Raw genomic sequence first — 23,014 nt, forward strand, 5'->3', positions numbered from 1 at the left:
TACATATAAGGACTCAGACAGAATAACTTCTGCTGCAGTTGAAGGCATTACTGAAGGTTTGTCCTGTTACTGACTGTATGAGGGGAAGCTTGATCAGAATTGCTGTTAGGCTTAACCTGTTTGCATTTAAATCTTGATGGCACTGGTCTGGTCATTGTAGTATTGTTTGGAAAATGTATTTTTTCAGAACGGAGTCTGTATAAATGTAAGGACAGAAGGCAGATTTTTCTGCTGATCCTGTACAAAACCTAAAAGGCAGTACGGAAAAAACCCCACTCTTATTTCTGGGTTTTGGAAGTTGCTGACTGTTCATACAGAATTGCACTATAGTGTTTCTGGCAGAAGTGATCTTTTGTTTTAGAACTCAGATTTTTAAGTGTAATGACAGTTAGTGAAATGTATTTCAGAGAGTGTCGTAAGATGGTTTTAGAACATGATGGTACTCAGTGCTTGCATTAGGTTTGAACAGTAAAGACAGAAAAGTGTTATCATGACCATCAAAAGATACAGTAAATCCCCTATAAGGAATACAACAATAGACTGTTATCAAGTGCTTTAGTTTCTGTACTGAACAGATTAGAATCACACAGTAAGAACACTAATTTGAGGCTCTTTAACATATAAATGCAGGCAGTGCATTAGGGAATAATTATTAAAAAAAACAACAGTAAGAGCTACACTGTATGGAATATCGCCACGTATTTTTTTCTTGCATGCAATGTGATAATGCGAATATGAATTTAACTCTTACTCAGTAGGGAGATCAGCTTCTCAAGTTAAAAGCCAGTTTCTCACACCATAAAGTCAGAATGTCCTATACTGTTGTCCTGCTGTATACTGTCTTGCTGTTTATACTGCATCATTTGTAGAGTGCATATTTCTGCAACAAATTACAGTGGTTTAATGGCACAGAGCATTTTCTTATTGCACAGCTGGGAGCCAAGAACAGTTCTGTAACACCCTCACCATGGATTTTCTTCCTAACCATTTGAGGTTCACTGGTGCTGGAACTGAACATACTGGATTTATTTTTCTGCACTCAGAAGCACCACTGGAATCCACCTTCCCTGTTAGGACCATCCAAGGCAGGGTAAAACCTGGGTGAAGGACTATGAATCATCAGTAAACAGTGCATCCTTTTCTGGGAGGCTGTAGTGGTACTGCTCAAGGCAGAATTTTTTCCCTGCTTCCATTTTGTTATTACAAGAAGACAAATGCATTAGAACAGATTGATTTTTGTGTTATGTGGGTATTCTCAGTATTGCCAGTGACAAAAGCCTGACAATTCATAAGAGAAGGCCGAAGATTAAACATCTGTGTCTGTGTGCACATATACATGTATACGTATGTGCTCTTACATGTAAAATCATACATGGAAACTTTCTTCGAATATGAGCCTTGGGGCTTTTTCTCATTGTAATTATAGCTTGACCAATCTACACCTGGTTGTATCTCTGAAGTTAGCCTAACTTGAATGAGGGAAGTTGTGCTTCAAAGTAGTGGTATTTGGATAATCAGAAGAGAAGTTCTGTCTTGTCTCATTACCAGCTCGAGAGCTGGCTGCATGTTTGTATGCTGGCTTCAAGCCACACATTGCTTGCAGGCCAACTAAAATCAAGAAAACAAATTTTTCTTGGGAAATCTTCCTTCATGTACTACTGCAGATTTCTCCTGCTGGAGGAAATAGGCAGAGAAGGGAAAGATTGCTGTTGTCAGAGAAATTATTAGTGTTCATCCAGTTTGCCCATTCTTAGGTTAAAAAACGAAAACTGGGAAAGAATGGAAAAGAAACATTAACTCTTCACAATTTTTTATGGTGTCGGTATGCCAAGTTATGTTAAATAAAGAAGTAAATATTTGAGAAGCGATGTCATGTTTTCATCCACACAAATACATGGAGAAAAGGTGCAGGAGAATGCAGAAGATGAAAGAGAAAGGCTGTTACTACTTACAAACTGCAGAAGAGTAAGATTGCAGAGATGCTGGCAAAATCCAGGTGAAGGACTATGAGAGGAGAAAGTAATGGACATGGAAAGAAGTTGTTGAAAATTAGATGGAGAGTAATGTGAAAGGAAGTAAAGAAATAAGAGAGGGAGATCTGCAGAGCTCCTAGTGGTAATGAACACATGCAGAGATGTCCTGTGAAGTGATTTTGACTGGAAGATGAGAAGATTGTGGCATTGGCATAACATTCAGGATGATTCCACAGGCATGTGGTGCTCTGCATGCCCACTGCACTTCCTCCTGGGCTGGCTTTTCAGCTGGGAAAGGCTGACATTCATGTATAGGTGTCACAGAATAACCCTTATAACAGAGATGTCAGGAAGTGTGCTCAGATCCATGCACTCACATTGTTTCAGTTTTAAGTTGTTAGGTGCTGTGTTTATACCTGCACTGGTAAATAAGATCACAGGTGCTGGGCAAGGTGGCTCTGTGGGCCTAGTAAAATTGTTAGTAAGCAGTGAAAACTGCGCTTTTTACCTCTGCCCTTACTGACCCTGAAAAATAAGTAGAGATTTCTCCAGATGTACCAAGGACAGATCTCTCAAGTGAAGTGTACTGGTTTTACAGTCACTTTTCTGATTATAATGGCAGTGTTTTCTTAAATTACTTGAAGATGAAAGCAGTAATTGCCTAAAGAAACCTAAAGAGAATAATACTGAACCATTCTTTTCCAAATCAGTAAATATTCCAGAAGGTGCATTTTTTATTTATTTGGTTTTTTAGACATTTAGAGTGCTTTTACTCAGTCAAGCATTTGAAACAGAAAATTGTCAGTATATTTCCAAACAAACAAAAAAGCTGTGTTAATTCAGAAAAGAGACCAGAGAAAACACAGTAAGAAATTCATAGTGCATCATCTCACATAAAAGCAAATAAGAAAGTAATACTGTTGGAGTAGAAATGTGTATTAAGTATAGGTCTAAGTATTTCTGTTGGTAAATTGTTCGTGTTCCTACCTGGAAGGACTGTGATGTCATGAAATCCCAAATTGTCAGGTCAGCTTATGCAGTGATTATTGACATAAGACTTCCACAGAAACCTGGCTTTCTCAGTTCCCTTTTTATAACCTTATCTAGTTACACTGATGAGGTAAGTCTTGATTATTGTCTGTTGTTCACTGCAGTACTTCATTTTGTGCCTGAATTTCATGGCAGGAAAAGTGTATCATATACATTTATCTTAGAATAAGCAAACAATACAAAACCAATAATAGATGGTTTCTTTAACATAGGTTTCTAGATATATAATTCAGCATTTATAAAAAAAAAAAACCCAAAAAAACCAACCACTGAAGAGCTCAGCTGTTTTGCCCAGTTCCTACTTTTGTGGGAAATAATAGTAAACTCCTCATCTGCCTCAGACATGATGATTCGGTAATGGAGTGGTAAAGTCACTACCAGCAGGGTAAGAGTTAAGTAAATTCTGTTAAACAGAAATGTGTGCAAGGACAGGACTGTTCTGTGGTGCAATTAGTCCCGCTGATACTGTCCTTAGTTCAATACTAACGTAACAATTAAAGATACTGATAAAAGGAACTTGACTTTAGATTTCCGCATGGTTAGCTAGGGCCTCAGTATATTGCCTGTTAGTTTTCATACACACAGGAAAATTTTGCCTTTTCACATCTCTTCAAGATTTTTTGCTCCTCTGCCTGAATTTCAGCTCTCATTAGATCCTGTGATTGCATTTCAGTGTACTTTGGGCTGTGTATTATAGTTCTGGGACTCTTGATAATGTTGTTACCTGGTGTGTAAACTTGTCTGTAGTTATTTATTAATCTTCTTATTACACTGATTATGATATTGTGATTTTTTCCAGTGTACCTTGAGGACAGTTTTGTAAAATCTGGAGTCTTCAATGTGTCAGAACTTGTGAGGGTGTCCAGAAGTAAGTTATCATTTTCATTTAATCATTTACAAAGCCTGCTATAATCAAGAAAAGTTGTTTGGTTTTTTTTCTGGAAGTTTGTTTTTCTTTCCAAGATTTGGGATGCATAGAAAATGTCTATAACCGCACAGATTCATATCTTTGACCACACTATTACAGTTCATCTTGCGCATGCTTTTAATAAAATAAACAGAAATCTTCTTTTGTCTTTTCAATATTTAAAGATCGAATCAATTTGTTATGTGTCCCACTGCACTGCACACTTAATGGACTAGTATGTCAATAAAATTACCATAAGTAGTAAAACCTTCTATTTGTTCAACTTGCTGCTTTTTAAGGTTCTCTTACACATCCTTGGATTTTGCCAAGTTATCTGATAATTTTTTTAGTCTGTTTTTGAATTTGTAGCTCTTAAAAAGAAAAATCACAGCATGGATATAAAGGACAACTGGCTTAATTTATAATACACTAGTGTTTCTTTTACTCATAGTACTGGCTGTAATTGAGTTTTTAATTACATTTGCTTGTTTTGGCATCAGAAGTGTTATGCACATAAACTCACACACAAAAAGGTAAAATACAAAAATAAAAGGTCAGGTGAAGCTTTTATTGCAAAAAGAAAACCCAGAATGAACGTAAATAAGATCTGTTTTGTTGACACCTAAGAGTTTGCTGTAATAGGACGTAAAGCCAGCACATATTTTCATTTGACACTGCTTTCTGAACACCTCTTTTCTCCATATCAACACTATTAAAGTATTTCTCTCAAGACTCATTAGGAAGTGAAGAAAAACCCAACCCCAAACTTAAAAATTATAGTTAGAAGTATCTGCAGTGGTGATACCATCATTATAACGACTGAAAGAACCAGGAAAAATGTCCCTTTCCTGATGAGGTGAGGAAAAAAACCCAGTAAGGCACAAGTTTCCGAAACCGTCTGTCCAGATTTTGTACAGGAATTAATTCATGCCAGGTCAGGATGCTTGAATAATTTAATTAACATAGTGAGGATTAACGTGAATGCGTGATTTAATTTGCTGTGATCAGAAATTAATATTCAACAACATTAAAATTATATTAAGTCCTTCAACAAAATTGCTATCCTGCAGTGTTAGGACATACTCAATTTTGTACTTGTTGAAGATACAGCTTTTCTGATGTAGGAGGCTAAGGATTTATGAAATACAGCTTTCTTTTAGTTGTCAGGTGGTTAAATACATTTTAAAGTATCAGGACATTCAGATTAAAAAAAAGAATCAATATTGTAGTTATGTTATGAAATTGTACCTTCTGCAACTATTATACACAATATACTTGTAATAATAAGCTTTAAAGCATGTGGTTTCTGTGGGATTTCTCACCATGCATTTGTTTAACCTCAAGCCGCAACAGAGTTGTATTTTAACTGTCAGGAAAAATACAAGCCTTCAGATACATTACACAACATGCAATTATTCTTTTAAGTGCCAAAGGTAGTTAAAATGCACAATACACAGACAGTGAACAAAGGTAAATACACCACAATGTGTAACATACAATTTATTCTTGAAATGCCAAGGTGTATGGTACACAGACTCTGTAAGGAGGTGAAGATAACATTGAGTGTATGTGTTTGTGTGTAGAAATACATATGCAGAGCAGTGCCTGTGGCACTGGGTGAAAGAAAAAGCAGACAGCAAAACATATTGGTAGCACAGAAGACTATTGTTAATATAAAAGAGTTAACATTAAGGGAAAATGAGTTTATGTGTCCCTAAGTTTGTTCTTTCCATTTGTTTCGGTTCTTTAATGAATATTGTTAGCTATCCTTACAAACCCTGCCTCACTGATTACAACACTCCTTCCACAGGAGGCTGGACATTGTGCTGATGTTTGTGTTGCCTTTTTTATATTGCTGATTCCAGGTTACCTATTATACAAAAAAAAAATATTATTGTCTGCATAATTGCTGAGGAATTTCTAGGACTGGGGGAGATACTTCATTTTTTTAGATATATAAACATAGATAGAACTTGTCTGTACTTGGTTTCTGCAAGAGGAAGGAAATTAGATACATGTAGTAACATCTTGATGTTTTTCCTATTGTTAAAAATAAAAAGATGGCTAAAAAGATAGAATAATGTATTCGACTTGTTATGATGATGTGTTTTTCAGCACCCATAACCCAAGGAACTGGCGTGAATTTCCCAATTGGAGAGCTTCCGAGCCAGCCATATTACCATGATATGAATTCGGGTGTAAATCTGCAGAGATCCTTGTCCTCTCCACCAAGCAGGTAAAAATTTGAAATAAATCTTAAAGTGAAACCAGGTTTAATAGTCTAGGACAAGCAGTTCACAAATACTGTCAACAACTAACTGGTTTATAATTTTCCTCTGATTTTGTGAGTTAGGCTGCCTAAGTATGTTACCATAGCCTAAATACAAATACCTATGTTTCAGATTTTGAAGCAGTGTCATTACTGCCTGCCATTGCTGTTGATATTGAAGATGATAATAACATTTGTCAGGGTTTGAAGTGCTCACAGAATCATCTGCCAAGATAACAGCTACTCGTCCTGAAACTGCTGCAGGAAGGTCGAGCAGCTGGGAACCTGCTGGCAGGGCTCAATGACACAGGGCAGTTGCACACACAGAGGCTGTCTTAGAGGGCTACCTCTTGGACCTCCATTTTGAAAGATATGTTGGACAGATACTGTTTCCTATAGAAAAAGCATTGGAACATGTATATAAAGAAAAGATGTCTTCATCCATAGCGTCACCCTAGCTCATGAAAGTATGTTTCCTGCCTCATCCTTACAAGGGGCATTTCCTAGCACAGTCGGAACAATGAGGAGCATGTGAGGTAGTCACAGGCTCTCTATTTTTTCTCAAGGGTCTCCATGTGCCTGTTACAGGCAGTTTGATCTGAGGAACCTCCTTCCTTGCTTTGACATGCTCCCTTCTCCCAACTCTAAAAGAGACAACGTTCCCTCCCTCAGAAGCAGTTGGTGGGCCACAGAGATGGAGAACCTGCTGTGCCTTCTGAGTCCCAGATCATGTACAGTCATGCCCCTAGGGCCCCTTGGTTTTCTGAAACCGTCCGATGTACCATGATGTACCATCATAAGCACTGCAGGACCTCACATTAACCCATGTTTCTGCAGCCCAGGGAGTCAGGAAATATCTGCACAGTGGTATAGGGTTTAACAGGACTGCTAGGGACTGGGTTTTTTTCTGCTAGTGTCTGGTGCTTCTGAGTTATTTTGCTCATGTTCCCTATTTGATTCCACTGTATTTTCAACTTGGCATTTCACCTGCTACATTTTAGAAATGGATGAGTTAATTCTCACAGCGTTGTCCTAACAACAATAATAACAATAATACCATTAAAACCTTCACACTGTTTTTCTGTGGCAGCCAGCATAACAGCTTCAGTACGTATTGTTACAAAGAAGCTTCCACTCCCTCCACTGTGTTGAAGTGTCCACTGATTTCATATAGTGGACTTGAAATATGGGCCTTTTGGTTTTTTTTTTAATTAAAGTAGTCTGAAATGAAAAGTCTTCGAAAAGCTTAGAATTTTGACCTGGTGAAATACAGTAAACTACATTTTTTCATTATTAACACATTCAGAAAAGTTCCTGGTTTACCTTTATCAGTCATGGTTTTCCAGTGCTTTGTTTTTCTTTTGTGGTTTCTGCATAGTGTTTAACGCTCTCATGGCACAACCTTTCACTGGTACATTACAGGAACCGGTTTCTTATTTGTTCAGCCAAATGCTGGTAGACTTTTATGTTACCCATTCATGCCATCTTTGAAATACTAAATCACGTGGAAAATGCAAGCACATGCCTGCATTACATATTATTAAATAACATCATCTAAGTTAGTGTAAGCTTTAATATCCACTTTTTGTGCTTTGCATGCTTGAATTACTTTCTATTTTACTTTCTATTGAAATATTTCTTGTAATCAAAGCAGTCTATATTCCATTAGTAGCTGTGTTTCATATTCATTGCCAAATCTCACATTACTTCAACAGCAAAAGACCCAAAACTATCTCCATAGATGAAAATATGGAGCCAAGCCCGACAGGAGACTTTTATCCTTCTCCAAATTCACCAGCTGCGGGGAGTCGGACATGGCATGAAAGAGATCAAGGTGAGTAACATGGGACTATTTTGCCTCCAACTATATTATTCAAATATACAATACATCACTGCATCTGTGCTTTCATTACCACAATAAAATGATGGCATTTTAGAGGAATCATTTTTCCGTCTCAAATATGTATTTGCTGGTTTCATAAATGTAGTTATAACCAGCAGTCAACAGGACATGGTATAAACAACCATATAATAATTTTTTCATCTGGTCACTGCCTTATCAATAGTTTGTAAAGATGTGTGCATGATCTTTTCAATCATCAGATAATGAGATGTGATGATCTCAGCGGGATTTTGAGTACAGTGGTTTCAAGTAAAAAGCCAAACATCTCTATGGTGGTTGGGTCAACATGAGTTTACTCAGTTCTTGTTTTTCCATGACAGAATGCTGTATGTGCGTTTAGTCCAGACGTTGTGGCACAGAAAGGTCCAATAGGCTTTTTTCTGAAGAGCCCATGTGTAGCTCTGTGGGACTACATCCACATGCTAAAGGGTGGTCTTGTGGTTTGGGTTATCGCCTTTGTGATGTGAATACGTGCTTGAACTCACATGTATTTGAACACTGTTGGTTAATGGGTCCTGTGGCTGACGTGCTGCAGCTATTTGGAGAGTTTGGGAAATGTAAAGCAAAGTATGTAGAAGCAAAACAGAGAAAAAGACATGCCGTTGCTTCCTTTGCTAATCATCCAGTGTTTGCACTCCTTTTCACTGTCCACTGCTCATCGTTGCTTTCAGTTCTTCAGTGACCAACTGACTCTTTGGCCTTAACTCATATTTAGACTGGTTTAGTCTTTTTTTTTTTCTTTCTTTTTCCTTTGCCTGATGATTTTTTCTTTCATCCATGTGTGCAAGGTAGCATGTGATGGGTATTTAATTTAACTGCCTTTTATTTTCAATTTCTTATACAGTTGGTTTCCTTTTAATCTGCTTCTGCTTACCGTCGGTTTGTGTTCTCATCATTAGGCTATCCTCTCACACAATGTTACTAGTCTTTCCTTCACCATTTCTTTTGTACTTTTTGTTACGGAGGCTCTGATATTTTTTTTGTTTTGTCTGTTTGCATTGACTGTTGAATTTAAAATAAAAAAACCAAACTTGCCTGTGGCTTTGCATACCCAAACTTATGAACAGCAAAATAGCAGTTCTAACAGCCAGAATCTTCCCGCTTGTGTGAAATATTTCACTCCGTGACTGTTACCTCACACTTTATTAGGACTTCTCCTAAAAGACAGGCTTGTACCTCAATTTTTGTGTTTTTCAAGCAAGTATTTTTTGCAGCTGTGGGAAAAACAGCTCATAGTTCCTCTGTAAAGCAGTCACCACATATCCCCACTTGTGAAATGAAGTCCCTTTCTTCTACTGAGTGAACTGTAGGAGCTGCAAAACCCTGGCAGAGAGGGGTTATCTTTATGACACTATGAGGGATCTCATTTTTTCTGTTCTTAAGATATTCTTCCATTTCTGCAGAGAGACAGATACACCGTTGTATGGTCTGAAAATCGTTACACTGGGGGAAGCATAAGCTTTCTGCCCCTCACCATTTATGTTTGGCAGCATTCACTTTCTAAGGTTACCCTGCTGCTGTGGAAACAGTGAGGTAGTGGGCACAATGCTTGTCCTTCATACCTGGGCTCACTGGGAAGGGGTATTTGGCAGCTCCTGACATATTTGTTCTGCTGCTAGTTTGTTAGATACTTATCTTCATATTAGCATATATCTGTGGAAAGCTTGTTTTGGATACAGAAGTCTTACCAAGATGGGGCATTTGTGAAAACCTATGTTCTGTTTCCCTATGCCTGCAAGCACAAAGATAATAGAAATGGAAGTTTAGAGGTGGTTTTCTATGCCAGGGAGCTCGCTGGTACTACTTCCCTCTCAAGCATGGAGATTTGTTTGTCATATTAGGTTAGGCATAAATGAAAAAAAAGAAGCCATTTGGGTTCACATTTGTGTTCATCCAGTGTCGCCAGGGGATGTTCATGTAGTCCCAATAGACACTATTTTTCAAGGCAGTCTCCAAAGGTCATCAGCACCAGAAACACGAATCATTTCACAGTACCCTCAAATGAGAATATGCAGAGGTATCATGTTTATTGTTAAGTAAACACTCACTTTCACTTTCACTCTGATGCAATTTTAACTTTTCTAAGAGAAAGAAAATCAGAAATAGGGTTAATATTAAGATATAGCAATATTGATTTCAGTTTCATTGTTTTGAACCTGACAGAAAAGTTTCTAGCTTCTGACCTGTACTAGATCTAGTTTCTTCGTCTGCATACATAAGTTTAATGTATTTTTATACTTAAATTCTAATGTATTTTCATGGAAAGAGAAATTACATGGGTTTGAAAGATTCTTTTGTCATGAAGTCTTATCTATTTCGGTACATTTCTCAAGTAGCAAAAACAGGATGACTTGTAGTTTGGAACTGGTGATAGTCACAGTAAAACAATGATAGCTGAAACAGGTTGGAATAAAGTAGTTAAGAGTTTCATATATGTCTAGGGGGTATCTAACCATTTTGATAGAAAGATACAAATTAATGGGTAACACAGAATCGTTTGGGTTGGAAGTGTCCTTAGATCCAGCCCCACTGCAATAGGCAGGCACACCTTCCACTAGACAGATTGCTCAAAGTGCTGCCCAACCCAGCCTTGGACACTGCCAGGGGTGGGGCATCCACAACTTCTCTGGGCAGCCTGTTCCAGTGCCTCACCACCCTCACAGTGAAGAACTTCTTCCTCATGTCTAATCTAAATCTTCCTTCTTTCAGTTTAAAGTCATTCTCCCCCCTGTCCTATCACTACATGCCCTTGTAAAATGTTGTTCTCCAGATTTCTCATCATCCCTCATTAGGCACTAGAAGCTGCTCTGAGGTCTCCCCTGAGCCTTCACTTCTCCAGGCTGAACAAGCCCAACTCTTTCAGCCTGTCTTCAGGCTCTCACAGGGGAGGTGTTCCATCCTTCTGAGCATCTTTGTGGTCCTCCTCTGGACTCACTCTAGCAGGTCCTTCTTATGTTTGGGACTCCAGCACCGAACACAGTATTCCAGGTGGTGTCTCACAAAAAATAGATTAAAAATGTGAGAACTAAAAATTTGCGATGGGGTGATACAGGTTAGATCAAACTTTCGTTGCTGTGGAAAATAAATATCATGTACTTTAGTAGGTATGTGGACATCAGGAAAGGAGTGATTTTGTATGAGTGACTGTATTGTAATCCTCATAGATTCTACAGCTTCTCTACTTTGCAAGCATGCATTATGAGGGGCAGGAACATGACTACAGGAGTACTTGTAGTTTAGCCAGGATCTGCATTTGTGAAACTAAGGAAAAGAAATCTAGCCCTGTTCTAACAAAATCTGCACACCACACTTTACTTTCAGTTCTAAACCTCCAGGCTTTGTCCTTGTGCTGTTATCTACCTTCTTCCTCTTGTACCACTTCCAAAACTTGACAAAATTTCCAGATGTTGTGTTTTATAGTCTATTTTAGTGGAGTTGGAAGATGTATGTAGTGAAGTTGGAAGATGTTTAAATATATAATTCTGGGCAGAAATAAGTAAGCATATCTGAAAAGTAGGAACTTCAGGTGGCATAAAGTTGGTCAAACCCAATCTATAAAGGGTTATAATCAGTGGGTTCATTATCCAGTGCTGTAGTATTGTTATGCATGTTACTGTTCTCATAGAAAAATATAACCCCCCTTCTAATTAACCAAAATTAGTATTATAAATAATTTTTTATTTGTAATTATTGAAGTCAGATGATAAATCCTTATGGAAGAAAAGCCTGTAAACTAGGATGCTGCACTGAAGGTTTACTTCATTGACTTGCAAAAGTTTGTGACTATTCTAAAAATATATGTAAAAAAGAGTATGTATAATAACTTCAAAAACAGATTTAAAAAATAATACTGTGGATTTGCAGTGTTGTTTTTGAGTTTACATATATTCAGTCACTGTGGGAAGATTCTGTAGTTTGTGCCATTACTTTTGCTATGTTAAAATACTTAAACTCTATTTGCATAACCAAACTAAAACTCTATTTGCATGGTATTTTGAAGCAGGTGTGAGGTCTTCCTGCAGAGCAAATAGGCAGGTTTATAATGGCAAAGATGACTCCCAAACCTTCTTTCAACCATTAGCTTTCCAAGTAAGTAGTCATCCACCAAAAGTCCCAAAGCCTAAGAAAGTGAAAAGTCAGCTCTGAGACTGGTGCATTACTTAAAAATAGAGCCCTAAGATGACAATTAGCAGTTCAATTTTTGTGTTTGTTGCCAGACTCTGTGGAGTTACTTGTTCTCTCTTGTACCTCAGTTTTTCCAGTTGAATGTTGTAATAACTTCAGTAATATCTGGATCACATCTTATATTTCTACCAACTGGAAATATATTTAGATTCAAATAGTAGTTTGCTGTAAATCTCTTGCAGTCTTCCTTTTCCCAGGTTGCTGTTACTGGATTCTTCACATTTTTCTGTATTAAAAAAACCTGAGTTTCTGCAGTAGTATAGTAATACTTCTTGAAACAGATGGAAGTTGCTGCATGAGTATATTTGGTAGGTGTTTCAGAAATTTTGTACAGTAAAAAAACCCCAAAAAACTAAAAAAAAAAATCTTTTCCATTTAGAAGAGGAAGCTATTAAAAATATAATGAAACTAATGACTAGTGCAGTGAGTAAAAAATAGGGAGAATCTAGTAGGCTGAGAACTGTTGGTGGACATCTTGATTTATTAACTGGTAAGTATATCGGTACTTTTTCCTTAACTCATAAGAATTCAGGAATAACAGAGGAACAGATCACATTGTGGGAACCTATGGATTCCCTTCTAAAAGCTAGCTTGACAAAGTGCATTAATGTAATTGCATACTGTTTCAGTATTTGTCCTTGCGATCTGTTATAACGCTGTGTATGTTATAAATAAATAAAATGCACGCTGGTCATGATAAAAGCGGAGAGATTCATGTGGATTTCTGTAGTAGTCAGGTGCCTGGAAATACTGAATGTCAATATACAATGAAGTGAATTTTAATTTTACAGTTTCTTCATCATGTTCACTCTCTTACACCTCACCCACCTCTGCCAACAGTCAAGAATCAAGATGCCAGCATACCATTAAAACTGAAACAGCTGGACCGCCTTCACCTGTTGATTGGCCAGCAGCTGTTGGACCCTCCACTTCTCAGGTCCCGACCCCCTTTGTTGGATACCCCTCATCTGGACACTTGTCCCCTTTTTCTCTCTCCCCACCCACTGGACATTCCTTCCCCATTGGGGTCCTTCCCGATGGCTCTTTCCTTCTTGGGCCTTCTTCTCATCAACTGTCAAAGATGGATGCTCTTATTTCTGAAGTGAGGGAACTAAAAGAGGAAGTAGTTAATGTGGTGCAGGAGTTGAGAACAGTAACAGATCACCTTGGCTTTTTGGTGGCCTGTGTGGGACAGAGTTCAGGAATTTTTCCAGCTTCCGGTGTTTCTTCTGAAGGTTAATGCTTTAGAAACTCATGGTCTCCATCTAACAGATGAATACTTCTTGCAAAGTTTTACCTTGATGAGTATCTGTTAAATGCGTTTCTGTGTTTTTGACTCAGTCTGAGTTCTCAAAATCCTTGTATGTCAAAGCATGGTTTAAAGCAATTTATGTCTTGTTAGTAATTTCTGTTACATCTGCCTTTGTATTTTCTAATATTTCAAAAGACTCTTTAGTCAATGTATACACATATACACATACATATATACACATATACCCATGCATACCTTATGGATCTATTTGAATTTCCTGTTTCTAACTAGTACAGTGTGTGCACAGTAGTCAAATGCTGCCACTTGGTAAGTTTTTGTAACTTCATATTCATAAATTAAGAGGTACTTTTTATCAAGAATAACTTTTCAAAGTGCATTTCCAGAAATAATTCTTAGTCATGGCTTCTCTTAGCCTCTTGGCTACTAAAAGTGGCATCAAACAATAACAAACAATAGCATTAGAAAGGAAAAGTTGCCCAAGAGGCTGGAAGTTGGGTTCTCCTCTTTCTTCCTGGTTGCAGAACAAGCCATTGACAGTGTTCAATGAATGGGCATTGTGCCTGCATGTGAAAAATTGGCAGTTCTACCATGATAGTTAAATTTAAAATCAACAGCGAATTGGTTTGCCTTTTATTTCCATAGTGGCAATTTTGCAAGAAAACCTCCTAGCACATAAAATAAGTTAAAGATTATTTTCATCAAGATTAAAATTGCTTTCTTATCCTTAGAGGTGGAAAGGCACTAGGTATAGAAAAATAGGTGAAGGAGCTTTCAAATGCTTATTTAATTAAAGAGGCAGAGAAAGAGATAAAAATTCATGAACAGGACAGCAAAACATTATCTTAAGTTGCTTGTACATCAAAATAATTTACATCCTCCATTATTGGGTGAGAATGATGTTAAATTCATATTCACTCAAAAAATAAAGCAACAGAAATTACATCTGTTTTTCTGTGTTTAGAATAGCTTTAGACCAATTTTCAACTTGTTCATGATTATCTTCAAATATTCAGAGTAGCAGAAGAGAAAGTTACTACTCTGGGCAGAGCAGACTGACTTCTCCTTCAGCCCATGTACACTTCAGTTTCTGAATGAATGAAGAGTAATAAAATGTTTAGGAATAGAGACAGAAAGACAAATACAGTAGGAGATGCAGTAAGAAGCATTCAAAAAGGTTTGCTTTTTTGCGTTCCTGGAAATGGCTGTTATTTACTCAATAAAGTAACTGTAAAAAAAATCTCATTATAGGTTCTTTGTCTTTTATTTTGACTCATATAGTGGCAAGGCTTATTACTTAATGTTTTCCATGTGTGATTAGTGACTTGAATACACTAAGGGCTATCACATGCATCTCTTATGTACATCAGTGAAAGATGTAACTGCAAATGGATATTTTTCTTGTATGCATAACGCTTATTCTGTGGTGAGCTATATGCTAGGCAACATCCTGTTAACCTTGACGGTGATGCAAAATGTCTTATGATTGAAATCGGTGATAAAATGCATGTCTTAATGCAAGATTTGGCTCAGGAGCTATTACATGTAATTGTCCTATTCCAATGTTGCTGTCATTAGTATAATTGAAACTGATCAGCATCTATTAGAAATTGTAAGATAAATATCGTTCTGTATGACCTGACCTATGTGGTGCAGAATATCATCAGTTCCAAAAGTGTAGGTATTTAGTACATCATGCATCATAGGTGCCTGCACTGACATTTTTCCCCAGTACATCTGTGGCACATCCATGAGATGGAAAAAATAAATTTAGCCCACATACTGTAAATTTTTTTAGACACCTGACCTTTTTGTCTTGATTGATAGATTCTTTGCTTCTGTGCTGTATATATAGATACATTTGAAAAGGTTCTTAATTACTCTTTTTAACTGTGTTCATATGAACTGTATCAAACTTGATCAGAGTAGTATATTTCAGTGTGAGTTAATGATATTATCTCAGTTCAAAACCATTCCCTAGATGGATCTACAATTAAATTAATATAGAACATCTATTAAACCATCCTAAACTGTTACCAGTAGAGATTATAATAGTAATAAAAAGGAGACGCCATAACCTAAATGCTTCTAAATCAACAATTTCCCTTCATTTATTTTTCTCTCAAATGCCTCTTTTAATCTTACTGTATTAGAAACTGGAAATACTTTTCTGACTTTTGCAGTTCAGGTTGCAATATTGATTTCATTTTCTGGCCAAGGTCTTTGGATTCTCAGAATTAATGAGATGTTATAGCTGGGCATTTTTCCTTGGTGTTTGGATGACTTTCTGTAGGATAATTTAATAAATGGCTGAAATGTACTTAAAGTCTTTATAATTTGTTTGGCTTTTAATTAGATTTTCTCACAGTCTCCCATAATGCACGCAGCTATCTACTGGAATCAAATCTCTTAACAATGATTCATAGATAATGAAATGGCCCAGTCTGTTTCTGAAGTGTAAAGTTAAATAAAAAGGTAGTCGAGTACCTAAAGTACACTGTAGCTGCTTAAAGGTTATTTATAGCAGTTCAGAGTACATGGGGCCTCATATGGGTTTGATAATGGCAGTATATATGTTTGTTATAGTACATTCTTTGTAGCAGCAATACTGTATTTTTGGTCTCATGCTTTTTATCTCTGTTACTTAAAGCAGCCTTATTACTTGGAGCACCCATTCCATGTAGCTACCCCACTGAGCTCTGAGTTAACTCCTAAGTACTTCCCATATGACATCTGACAGGCTGTGCAGGTACAGAGGAGGGGGGAGAGGCTGAATAAGGGGAACCTATCACTCTTCCTGCTGGCCCCCTGGGTCACTGCGGGGCTGATGGAGACATTCTCACCTCCCTCCAACAGCAACAGCCCAGCTCCTTATGGCCTCTCTGGTGGCACCTGTGTCTTGGGGGTCTCCTACCTGGACAATGCTTCTGGTATGAAGCATGTCAGGTGAGGAAGGCTGGCCAGCTTTATGCCGGGAGATCAGTGCATGGGAAAAACAAGATACTTTTCTCCTCACAAGAAAACATGAAGATATGGTAACACAGTCATGCTGATTATGAACCTTTCCTGGGAGGCTTATTGTTACTTTCTCATGGGGAGTGGCAAGGTGGGTTTGAAGGATGAGAATGAAGAGCTGCTGCTGCCCACTATTCTTGCAGGATAACATGCCATAGTTTCAGCCTAATCTTAATGAGAATAGATGTAAATTGAAATAGGAATAATCTCTTCAGTAGGCAGTTACTACATGTCATATGACACTGTCAGACAACTGTTACGGGATTAGGTGTGTATGTCTTGTCTTACAGTTAAATGTTTTTTGAAATTACTTTGGGATAGGGATGGTTTTGATATGTACATATTCAATATTAATGCTCTAATCTGACCATCATATCTTTCCTCTTCTCCTGTTTTATAAACCGCTTTTTGTTAAACCTGAAAAATTAAAAAAAAGCTTTCTCAATTAACCCAACTTAAATAAACATACATTAGAATTATACTTTTCAAAACCTACTGTATATAATTTTAACAGAAAATGTACCGAGTTGTTTTGCTTTCTGTTGATAAGAAGTAGGATAATCAGTAATGCAATGAAGAAATTCTGTTGTACAATTTTTTACAGTTAGTCACACAGAGCAACAAAAAGCATCCTAGAACTTCTTTGTACAGACTTGCCTGGATTTTACAACCCCCCACTTCATCTTGACCCCCAATATGGTGGGAAGTATAAAGGCAGGTAAATACAATCCCTCTATGTTTTGTCAAAATTACTTTCTGTTGAGGAAAAAATACAACATTGAAGTTAACAGCTCCCACAGAATGTAACTGTTGGCAGTAACATACAGTATTCTGGAAGTTTGCATGTGGGAAAGGATGAGAAGAATGACATGTTTACTTCATCTAAAGGGTTTCTGACTCTCACATTTCAGTTTGAAAGTTCTTGCATCACTTTCTTTTTTATATACTAATGGTTACGGAACAATGCAAAAGCATAGAATCATAGAATAGTTAGGGTTGGAAAGGACCTCAAGATCATCTAGTTCCAACCCCCCTGCCATGGACAGGGACACCTCACACTAAACCATCCCACCCAAGGCTTCATCCAACCTGGCCTTAAACACTGCCAGGGATGGAGCACTCACAACCCCCCTGGGCAACCGATTCCAGTGCCTCACCACCCTAACAGGAAAGAATTTCCTCCTTATATCCAATCTAAACTTCCCCTGTTTAAGTAGTGTATTTTATTAGAAAAGATTAACAGAGAATGATCAAGGAAATAATTCAGTTGTTATTGTAATAAATTTGCTCTTGTTTTGCTGAATTGTAAGGTAGTATTTTGCTCACCAGCTTGCAGTACTGAAAATGGCATTAGGAGAAATTCTAGTCTAGTTCCCCTGTGAGGATGTTCACTTTTGCTAGATGCAAAGCCTGATCTCTGCCTGATACTGAACAGAAATTCTAGCAAGTTTTTCTCTGTTCTAGGCATCAAGTATCTCAAACACCAGGCTGTTCAGGCACATCTCTCTCTCCTATTTATTCACAAAAATGTGCCACCATTTATTTTTTGTGAAGAAGATACATGAATTAAAATGTTTTGATTTTCAGGATTGCTGGTTTCCATCCAGCCCCAGTTCCAGGTCTTTAGGACAGGCAGAGCAAAGCCTTTTTCTTACAAATGAGTTGTGCTTTAGAGCCACACAGTTGGCAATGTTCAGTGTTAGGTGCCTTATTAAGACCTACAACTGAGAAATACAGGATGCTTACATGGATGAAGGAAATTGGGCTGAACACATCTGAAAATTAGTATGCTGGCTCTGCCTGTGCAGAGTGGCTCTGCTCATTCATCACATGCAGAGGTGTAGAACAAAACTGGTTTTTCTGAGCACAGTGGTATTTGTGGTATTTGTCACAATTCATCATCATACAGCTGTCCAATGTGAATTTAAAAGTTCTACTTAAGTTTTCACACGTGCTTCACACAAGCATACCCACCAGCTGTGTTAGAGGCAGTGGAAAGTGAGGCACAGATGGATGTGATGTATGTAGTGTATCCTGCCACCGGGTTACACTAGGTACTGTTTCTGGGAAAAGACCTGATTATTTAAAACTGTAACATGAAAGGATGCCTCTTACAGATTGCTGGTGGTGCTATGGCTCCATAGCTTTCCTGCTTTCACAGGGGTTATATATACAGTAAGCTGAATGTTGTTTTATCTTGAAGGTGATGCTACACTAATGACTTGTGAATGAATCCTTACAGATTGTTGTCTGCAGGAGCATACCTTGTAAAGAAAGTCTTGTTAAACTAGGTAATAGAAAACATACTAATAAGAGGTAAATAATAAACTGCATTAAAAGAGATTTAATATTGTTTATGATTTCTTCTTACTCTGCTCATAAGCATGTCTCATGATGAAGGAAGAGAAGCTTCCATGGTATGGTGGTGAGCAGGAAAGCAGATCAGGTGTCCAGAAGCAGGCAGGTGGATGTTTGAACTTGCCCTGGATCACTGCTCGATTCTAGCCAAGTTCTGCTAACAGGTGGCTTGCCGAATGGTGTGCCAAGGTGACATTCATCCAGGGAACTGCCTGGATGACAAGCTGCTTCAGGCTGAAGAAGAGGGTCTTTGCTTTGATAAGGAAATTGCCAAAACTCATGTCTCATTAGTGTTTCCTAAGGTTCTTTGGAAGTGAACAACAGTTTAATTAAAGGCTGATGTAAACACGTTTCTGCACACTTTCCCTGCAGCATTTTATCACATTAGAATTGATCAAAATTGTTGCCTTGGGCTGTCTTAAACAGCTATACATCTGGAGCACCATTTGTGCAAGCTGCTGATGAACAGGCTACATGCGCTATGCTTCACAGCAGCTCTTCTGTCTTCCTATGTAGGCAGATGATCTAACTCTTTTTATTTGCATAAACCCTTTTTTCTTTGATGTGATGCTTTAAAATGTATATCATGCCACCTGTTTGGGTGCATGCATACTGTATCTGCACAGTAATATGAGAATACAGATATAGGCAAGAGTGATTTGGAACAGCACTGTGAATTTTTAAAAAAAATAACCTTTTTCCACATTTGAAGAAAATTGTCAGCAGGACAGGACACAGTGTCTGATCAACGTTGACCTTCTGATAATTACATCTAAGTGCTTTTGGCTTCTTTCTGCTTTTCATCTGTCCTTAGCATTTTTTCCAGAAGATTAAAAATATATCACACTTAAAGCAGTTTTATTTTCATTCTCAAAGTAATAAGAATCGGAATCTCATTCCTGAAACTTTGACATGGACCTGAGAGCAAGTGGCCTGTTTTTATTTGTCACTCATTATGTAATTATGAGTGTATAACTAAGCTCTATGTAGCTACTAGACTATTTCTCCTGATACGGAAAAAGTAAAATGTTTTAAAATGAGAAAAATGTGTGCTTTCTATTATATAGAAACTACTAGTAAAATCGTATGAAGTCTCACTGCCACTTTAACCCATTCTGCTTTATTTAAAGGCACCTTTTCTTGCGAGCAAAATTATAGGCAGTGAAAAAGTGCGTTGCATTTGTTTCCTTTTTTCCACTTTTTGTAACTGCTAACTCTCCAAAGAAATGTAACTTGTGTGTTTTCCTATTAAAGCTCTAAGCCCACTGTCTTGGTCAAGAAAGAGAAGGCTGCAGCCTTTCTTCCTAATGTATACAAACAGTTATTGTTCTGTCTCCTCTCGGCTGCATCTGTTATTTAGCAGTGACAGGAGCATGAATGCTCCGTTATGATGGCCACGCACACATGGGGAGAGGCGCGGAGGCTGTGGGGAGACGGGGCTATCTGAATTACTTCTCAATACAAAGTGTGTTGTTTTAACAAAGAATCTGCTGCCTGTACTTCAGCCATTACTCTTTGCAGTTGCCTATGTTATGAATAACAAGACTTCTGAAAGTATTTAATTTTAGTGTGCTGCATAGTATACATTACAGTTGCTGTTTAGGTGGGTTACAAGTATTTTATGTCAGGGATGAATTTTCTATTCCTGACTACCGGTTGCATTCACCTTGAAAGTCTTCTATATGAGAAGTAAATTGCATGTGCTCCATAATTTATGCTGTCCGTTTTCTACACACTAGCTACAATTCTTACTTCCATAAAGTAGGAGCAGGAATAAGTTGCTCATTTTTAAAGCAAATGTGAGGGTTATCATACTCACCAAACTCCTTTTCAGTAGATTCTTTTCAAATTAGTGATGCCACTGGAGAGTTAATGGATAATCTGATTACATTGCACTTCATATAGCATACTTCTTTCAAGCAACTAAAATATTATGATTTTGAAAAACAAACCCACTTTTGCTTATTTAATGAAGTAACAGTCACCAAACAAATTAAATCCCTTTTGCACTGTGAAAATCAGAGCTGCTGATGCATGCAGACCTTCAGGAGGTAGCAGCTCTTTCTTTCATGAGTTCTTTTGTTGAATATGAGCTTTACATAAGGAAAAGATTTCCGTTAGGGAGACTTAAACACAGTATTTCTAGCTTGAAATAAAATTAAACTGTACATTCTCTCTTTTGTCATGGCCTATATGTGGTAGGGTCAACAAGCTATTTGGTCACTGATTAAGTTCTGTGACAACTGCTGAAGACCACGGTGCTGTAAGTGGGAGGCTGTGTCTGCAAGCTGTTAGGCGCACTTCTCTTTTTCTTTCTTTTTTTTCTTAATTCAGCTGTGACATTGCAGTGTTTCTGCAGAAACAGAGACTGTGCATGCACAGAGCCACAATATAAAGACAATAGTTGGTTAATTTTGCCCCAGGCTTTTATAAAACCTTACATCTGTTGTGGAGGTGTGAGAGTTTTCTTGCTCTAATGGAACTAGGACCTTACATGAAGAAGCTAGGGGTGTCATTTCAGAAGAAAATAAAACATACTGAAATATTTGAAAATCATTCCAGAATCCATATATCATCCTATCATTGTTTGTCTATGCAAAAATCTATTAAAACCCCCAGTCTTACAATTTAAAAAATTGTGTCTTAGCTTGGTAGAATACATTCAACAAAACTAACCATTTGGCAAGTCTTTGTTACTTGCAGATAAATTCAAAGAAACAAAATACTGCTCTATTTTCTTTCTCAACAATTTATTTACCAAATTTTTCTGAGAGAGCTAGAGGTGGCTCTGTCAGCATTAAGTGTTTTTGATAACAATATAAAATTGCAACATGTCAGAATAATAAAAAGCATGCACTAACCTTTGTTACATCTGTTAAAGCTGAAATAGTACTGAATTGCTGTGTTGTAAAGCAATTCCTTGCTCTTGCTTAATGTTCTGATGAATAAGAGCCTTTCTCAGCAGCCTTCTTGAAGAAGTGAACCTTGATTCTGGAAAATCAGCAGACTTGTAGTAAGGACCAGAGGGGAGCAGGGCAGTTGCAGGGGTATGATGGAGGGACACAGGCAGAGTCTGTTTTGGGTCTGGTGCCTGTGTCTGTGCAGGGCTCGATAACGGGATGGGGCAGAGCAGGCAAGTGGTCTCTTGATTTGATTGTTCCTGCTCCAAGTATGGCTTTGTGATGAAAACCCACTCTTAATCCATCCAGTTCAGAAAGCACTGGTTCAATTTGGTTTCAGTAAGGTGCTTACATTTTGCAGGCCTGTCTTTGCCTTCTAAGATGATTGTATGTCCACTCAGAAAAGCACAATATGGTGTGCTAATATTGAAAGTGCCAAAACCACTTCAAGGGCTGACACAGTCTGTGTAGGAAAGTCAGCTGCAACATGGCCCCAGTCCAGTAAAGTACTTAAGAAATTACCTTTGCTTTAAATGTGAATTGGGTCCCGTTGATTTGAAATGGAACCCACTTAGGATATTGATGGGTATCCTATAAAATATTATACTTTGAAATCATTTGGTGCAATGTCCAACAAATGTTATGTAATTAGTTTAAACTTTCAGGAATAATCCAGAACTTCTGCTTTATGCAGTATCAGCAACCTAGTATGGTAGGAATCATACATTTGTCCCTACTAGTGTGTTATCTCACACAATGAACTCTAAAGAGATTTATTTTTTTGGTGGGGAAACTAGAAGGAACAGTAGGAATACCTTACATGGGACATGGGAAAAATGTAATAGAGAAGCTGAAGTAGCCTTTATTCTTAGGGAAGTTACATAGTTTCATTACGGTTTTGGGAAGGGCAAGGGTTGGGTTTGAAATAACAAAGTAATAAAATACCATAAACAAGCATGCGTATGGCAGTTACCCTACACACCTGAATGTAGGTGTTCCATTAAAAAAATGCAATAAAGATTATGTGGCTGTTGAAGGAGCAGATGATACGGTGATGTTCTGGGGAGCTGAGAAGTGCCTAGGGAGGTTCTAAGGACATGCGTTTCTTTACTGTTTGGCTTGTCTGGAATGAAAGGAATGTAGTTTCTGTTTTGCAGGATGAAGACCAGTTATGGGATTATTAT

The 23,014-nt window shown here is 37.7% G+C and overlaps 1 protein-coding gene across 10 annotated transcripts in view; it reads left to right on the forward strand.

Annotated features, from left to right (window-relative positions):
• NFIB (nuclear factor I B) overlaps positions 1 to 23,014 on the forward strand; it is a 176,825-nt gene that overhangs the window by 114,526 nt on the left and 39,285 nt on the right. For 9 of the 10 annotated variants that reach the window (XM_065661064.1, XM_065661063.1, XM_065661066.1 and 6 more), the window contains exons 4-6: positions 3,823 to 3,891; positions 6,046 to 6,166; positions 7,915 to 8,033. In XM_065661064.1, the coding sequence (XP_065517136.1) occupies positions 3,823 to 3,891; positions 6,046 to 6,166; positions 7,915 to 8,033 (309 nt within the window). Of the gene's footprint in view, positions 1 to 3,822; positions 3,892 to 6,045; positions 6,167 to 7,914; positions 8,034 to 13,078; positions 14,703 to 23,014 lie in introns of those variants that run through there. The other variant, XM_065661072.1, reaches the window with a different exon arrangement.

Source organism: Lathamus discolor, chromosome Z (assembly GCF_037157495.1).
Source record: "Lathamus discolor isolate bLatDis1 chromosome Z, bLatDis1.hap1, whole genome shotgun sequence".
NCBI classification, from domain to species: domain Eukaryota; kingdom Metazoa; phylum Chordata; class Aves; order Psittaciformes; family Psittacidae; genus Lathamus; species Lathamus discolor.